The 6,364-nt window shown below is 39.0% G+C and overlaps 1 protein-coding gene across 3 annotated transcripts in view; it reads right to left on the reverse strand.

The window, feature by feature from the left end:
* rnf20 (ring finger protein 20, E3 ubiquitin protein ligase) overlaps nucleotides 1-5,976 on the reverse strand; it is a 29,979-nt gene extending 24,003 nt beyond the window's left edge. For all 3 annotated transcript variants that reach the window (XM_057851048.1, XM_057851051.1, XM_057851049.1), the window contains exons 1-5: nucleotides 5,871-5,976; nucleotides 5,361-5,547; nucleotides 5,203-5,271; nucleotides 1,146-1,244; nucleotides 925-1,072 (exon numbers count right to left, since the gene is read on the reverse strand). In XM_057851048.1, coding sequence (XP_057707031.1) covers nucleotides 925-1,072; nucleotides 1,146-1,244; nucleotides 5,203-5,271; nucleotides 5,361-5,537 — 493 coding nt within the window. In that variant the 5' untranslated portion in view covers nucleotides 5,538-5,547; nucleotides 5,871-5,976. The remainder of the gene's footprint in view (nucleotides 1-924; nucleotides 1,073-1,145; nucleotides 1,245-5,202; nucleotides 5,272-5,360; nucleotides 5,548-5,870) is intronic.
* Nucleotides 5,977-6,364: the final 388 nt, after the last annotated feature.

The raw sequence follows: 6,364 nt of genomic DNA on the forward strand, positions 1-6,364 counted from the left end.
GCAGGACAGCTTGAACTTGTTTGGATGTCAGTCGAGGTTCTTTATTCACCAGCTGCACAATCTTTCGTTGAAATGTCTCGTCAATTTTTCTTTTCTACATCCACATTCCACATCTAGGGAGGTTAGCCACAGTGCCATGGGCTTTACACTTATGGATGACACTGCGCTTGGTAGACACAGGAACATTCAGGTCTTTGTAGCCTTGAGATTGCCCATACTTCCTCGCAATTTTGCTTCTCAAGTCCTCAGACAGTTCTATAGTCTTCTTTCTTTTCTCCATGTTCAATGTGGTACACACAAGGACACAGGTTGAGTCAACTTTAATCCATTTTAAGTGGCTGCAAGAGTGATTTAGTTATTGCCACCACCTGTTATGTGCCACAGGTACGTAAAAGGTGCTGTTAATTACACAAATTAGAGAAGCATCACATGATTTTTCAAAGGGTGCCAATACTTTGTCCATCCCACTTTTGGAGTTCTGTGTAAAATGATAATGATTTAATTTATTTTCCCACTCTCTTTTGTTTATTTACATTGCAAGCAAAACAAATGACGATATTATTACCAAAGCATTTGTAATTGCAATCATTTTCTGGGATAAATTAAGCATTATCTGACAAAATTGCAGGGTGCCAATACTTTAGGCCAGCACTGTATAGCTGATGAAATTGATTCAAATTTCAACATGTGCGTGCGGCAGGTAGAGTTGTCTTCACCGTGGAAACTGGGTTGAAATGACTCTTTGAGCATTAAAGGTTTCTGAACCCTGTACTAGGGTAACTCATCAAAATCTAGTGACTGGAATAGGATCGGGGGGGGGGGGGGGGGGGGTGTATGAAGGTGGCATTCTGAAAAATCAGACCAAATGAAAATGTTGCATTTAAGCACTTTCTCTACATTCTTTCTTCATTTTTGTGCCATCACCTCTGTCCTTGGCTCTCTCCTGATTTGAATCTCCATCAGGTTCGGGGGTTTCCGGTTTCAAGTTCCTTCCCTCTCCTGTAGGAGACTTCTCTGGTTCGCTGGCTGATTGGTCATAAAGTCGGATGAAAAGCTTAATATTTTCATCAAGCTGAAAGAAAATGAGGAGAACACGATGACATTTCAAGTTGGTCTTGTTAATGAGAAAATATCAATGTGCGCACCTGGTTCCAGTATCTATTGAGGATAAGCAAACTTGCGTCATCCGTGGCCTGGCGGGTCTCCAGTCTCTCAATTCGCTCTCGCAATTCATCTTCAATCCCCTGCAAAACATTAAACATCCATCAATATTATGTAAGGTATGGTATGTATGGTCATCTTCTGAAAACGCCTACAGGGTCCCCCCCAGGATCGATAAATCTAAATTCAAGACTTTTAAGACCTTTTTTTAATGCCATTTCAACTGAAAATGAATACTTTTCTCGCACCCATTATTTAGATAATATTGAATCATATTAAAAAAATAAAGCACTGAACATCAAATTTAACCTCAATTACTAACTGTGTTTGACAAAAGAATGTACATTTATTGAAGATACAATTAAAACACATTTAAATATAAGGTCTTTCAGATTTTTTTTCCCCCCAGGATAAAATGGATTTTACACTATTTTTGTAAACCAACTTCAGAAATTACATTTGCAATACAACAGGTTTCCCTTTTAAGAGGACCTAGTCAAGGTGGTAGGTAAGTGATTGTCAAGTTGGCCACCTTAACTGTAAAGTGCTTGCAATTGGCAGTGAAAGTTTAAAAAACAGCCACTAAATGGCAGTAGTTTACCATTAATTACCACAAAATAAAAAAGCTACACATGACCATTTCCCTTGGTAATTGGTTTTTTCTCATTACAAGAAGTATACAAAACACATGTTAATCCTTTGTTAGCTATGAAGACATTTCTTTTAATCAGACAGAGAAAATCCATACTCTTATTTAATCAAGAAAAACATTTACCAGGAGGTGTTTTACTATCACCTACATTATAATTTGCCCATCACCATGCCATGTTATTCAGATCAACGTTACCCCGCACTCGTTCCAATAATAGACAGTGTCAACAGTGTTGTGTATCTGAGAGTGATGGTGAATCTACGACTCCGGTTTATCCATGCTAAGGCTAGTGCACCTTCCAATACCCCACTGAACATGGCTAACTATTGAGTTAAAACTGCGAAATTCACATTCATTCGAAAGGCAAACCATGCAGAAATACATTATTGCATCTAACACATTTTAATTGGAGAAATTGGCAACTTACTTTGAAATGTTAAGCAGGCACACTGCCTTCGCATGACCCATAAACTGCGACCCAAAGTATCTGGATGGGACTTGGTCGCCGATCCAATACCTCACATGCTGGTCCAACTGTTTGGACTTGGTTGTCTTGTTGAAGCTTTCGTCGAACATAACAACTAAGGCATGTGAGCAGTTCCTTGCGTTAACACACAGTACTGTGCGATTGCCTGCTGCTGTGATGTTGATGCTAATGATGCTAACGGCGCGCACGCACGAGGTGCAGTGCATCCCCCAAAAAATTAAATTAAATAAAAAAAAAATATATATATATTTTTTTAAAACTTCGTCACGGATATAATTTAGGTTGCACTGAGATGTTCATGAAAATTAAATCCACAATGAAAAAATTCCAGACTTACGACAGCTAATTTAAAACTTTTAATACCTTCAATAATGGAAAACTAAATTCAATGCTTTTTTACTACTTTTAATAACCCGTGGGTAGCATGGCCTATCCTCATCAGGGTCGCGGGGGGTGCTGGAACTTAATGAGTTGGCACAGTACACTTCAAACTGGGCTGCAAGTTTAAGGATGATTAACACATTTATAGCTATCAATCACCTTTACCGTTAAGTACAAAACACCAGCTGCACTGGAGACCAACAAAAAATAGTTTGGCCGAACTGCTTAGCAGGAGGGAGGGTGAGAGGCTGTGGCGCTGTGTGAGCATGAAGAAGAAAAACATAGATATAGCTTTTAAATTAAAGAGCCGCTCCTTTTCATCCATCCTCTCAAAAATGGCATGATCGGCTCGATTTACGATCACTTTGGATTGGTCTGATCACTTCGGATTGGATCAGGTACATCCCTAATTTATAAAACGCCGTTTAATCCAGGCTTGCTGTATATAAAAGGGATCCAGGTTATGCGCACATTGCGATGGTGATGTCCAAACGATATATTGTGCAGGCCTAGCAACAACCTGCCATCACTGCTTCGCTTTTATTACCTCAGGTAAGAAAGTTTTGCAATGTAAATGATTTTTTTCATTTACATGTATTATTTTGATGACATTTGGCGTAGACTAATATCAAATAAACCAGGACCTTAAATTGGCTGAAAGTGGAAATGACTATCAAACAAGCCTACATTCATTTACTGAATTATTTGATATTGAGAAGTACTTTACATCTAATTTACTACACACACCATTATTACTGCCATTTTGATAGAATAAGCTATAAAAATGGTTTGGATAGCTTCCAAAATATATAAGGTGATGTCCATGTTGCTTGATATAGTCTACATATTAAAAAATAGTAACATTGCATTTTTAAATTCTATACATTCAGTTCATATTTTTTAAATTCACTCAATACTTCCAACACACAAAAAAAATCCGGATTTCAACTCAAAAGCTATTAAGTAGCTATTTTTTAAAAATAATTTTTCTGTTTTTAAGGTGAGGAAGAATGTGACTGACTCCGACATCTTGAATGCTGAAGCAGATGGTAAAAGTGCTCAAACAACAAAGCAAAAAAGGTCATATAATAAGAAATGAGACCCAACAATTCTATCATTTCCCCACTTCAAGCTCAACTGCTGACACCTACAGCACTGTTAAAGATTTTATAAGATTTAAAATTTTAAAGAAATTAAGGGTGCCATTCATCATGATCTCTCCTAGAGCTATAAGTGGTTTTGGTTTGTTCCCTCTATATGAGCAGGAAAAGAATTTGCAGTAGATTTATATTTTACAGCAATGTAGCACAGAAGGTGTCACAGTTTAATAAAGGACTTAATAAACAGTATTTTTTTCTATATTGAAATGCATTGTTTTTTTTGTTTTAACAGTTGGATCCTCTTGGTACCTTACGATACAATTTCCAATACAAAATTCACGATAATGCTCTCACGATATGGCGATACAACGATTATCGATACATTTGTCAGGAAATCATTCTAGGATATTCTACGAAACAACAAATAAACTGAAAAACAAGCTATTTTCATCCATTCTGCTGTGAATAGGAATGAGTTTATCTCTAGTGGATGTCCAAACTTTTTGGGTTGTGAGGGTGGCAGTAAATGAACAAATGTTCATTCGCTGCAATCCCTCCCACATCAAACCGATTAAACGTCTATAGCGGGCAATGGCAACCAACGAATTTAATTTGGAGGCATTTCAGGCCATTTGCTATTGATTTTCAGTCACTTCCTGTATATTTTGGGGCATTTCAGGGTAACTTCCTGTTGATTTTGGGGCATTTATGGGTCACTCTCTCTTTTATTTTGTATTACAGAACAGGGAGTGACCCAAGAATCTCCCAATTTGAATTAGCAGTGGCTCAAATTCAACAGGAAGTGACCTATAAATGCCCTAAAATACACAAAAATTAACCTGTAAAGGCCCCAAAAATCGTAAAGACTAGCTGCGAATGTACAGGTTTCGAATGAACTGAATGAATGGTTGTTGAATTCATTCGCCCCTCCCTGTCTAAATGAATCGGCCATCTGTCGCCGTCATCGGCAGCCATAGAGTTAACAGAGACACTATTATGGTTGAAGATTTTAGTAGCAACTTGTTGGTTGCTTTTTAATTTTAAACATCAACATCTTCTTAAAACAGTACACCGATTAGGCAGGAGCATCCTTTTGGGATGCAAAGTATCACGCTATATTATCATTTCGATATTTTGTCACACCCCTAACATATCATGAACGACACTGTCGAAATATGTCCTCATTGTCGGTCACAGTGTCTGTGATCACATGACAGAGATATTGTACCTGACTACAAGACTTTACAACTTGACCTGACAACTTAAGTCAGGGAAAACCAACCGTTTGTCTATACTGTTCATATATCTAAATAACACTACAAAAAGGGAAAAGACAGTATTTAGGGGACTATAACATGGCCAAGAAGTGATTTCAAACCCAGCCACAGATTCAAGAAAATTGTAAAAAGCAGAAAAAGCACCTGTCTTTGATCCAAAGATTCTCCCAGTTTCCGGTTCTTAGCCTGGAGAGCTTTGATATCTTGCTCTTCCTGAAACACAATCAAATACATTTTTAATCGACCACCACACAAGTGTCATGCTTTAAAAAATGTAAGAGAAGCATAATAAACAAGCTGACCGAGTTGGAAACCCCTCCGAGTTTGATGACCGTCTCCACCGCTGTGCTCCCACCGGCAGCCGCAGCACTGACACCGGGACTTGGGTCGTCTCCATCCCGCTCCCTTCGCTTCTCCGGGTGCACACCAGAGGACGATGAAGGGCCGATGGGGTCTGCAGGACGCTTCTGCCCCGACATGCCGAGACACCTATGTAAACAAAACATGCAGGAATAACAGTGTGAGACATTTCTCTGCTCTGTAACTATAGCACTTGAGCTATAAGCTAGTAAACACCTTGCTAGCCGACGTCTTCATTTGGCACAATTAAACAATGCACAGTAAAATAAACACATAAATTATACAGACCGACTATGCAATTAACATGAAGCTAATATGTTGCTAATCTCTGCCATATGCTAACAGGAGCGTAACCGTGCCCACTAAAGAGAAAAGCTCTCTACCAAAAATGAGATTTACGGCTTCGTGTCCTTATTATTTACTCAACACAAATCGGACTTGAAGAAACATACCACTTTTTGATGTGAAAGTGTAACTGAAACGTGAAATCAATGTAGCAAATGTTGATAGTGCGAATCCCTCCCTCCCGGAAACGGAAGCCTCCAGCAAGCCATAAAAAGTTCAACGCAAGTGCATCATCTAGTGGTACGGAGGTATATTACAGCCAGTGGCACCTTTAGAATCGGAACTTCACAAAGTTGTTCGATAGACCCTACTCACCAACGTCTCAGAATATCCGGGCGCCATATTGTCCGTCTTTGTTTATCCGTATTCTCAATGGTTTCAATTTTGTCGTGCAATTTATAGTGCAATTCATGGAAGCACCGGTGCTTTCAGACGCTGTAAACCAGACATGTCCAAAGTCCGGCCCGGGGGCCAAATGCGGCCCGTGGTCAAATTTCATCCGGCCCCCAGCCTCTGTCATAAAATCAATAACATCTGGCCTGTACACAGACTTAATAAATTGGTCAGCAGTACTGCGACCAGCATATGAAGTAGCTTACAC

The sequence above is a fragment of the Corythoichthys intestinalis genome, chromosome 11, assembly GCF_030265065.1.
Source record: "Corythoichthys intestinalis isolate RoL2023-P3 chromosome 11, ASM3026506v1, whole genome shotgun sequence".
Classification (NCBI taxonomy): domain Eukaryota; kingdom Metazoa; phylum Chordata; class Actinopteri; order Syngnathiformes; family Syngnathidae; genus Corythoichthys; species Corythoichthys intestinalis.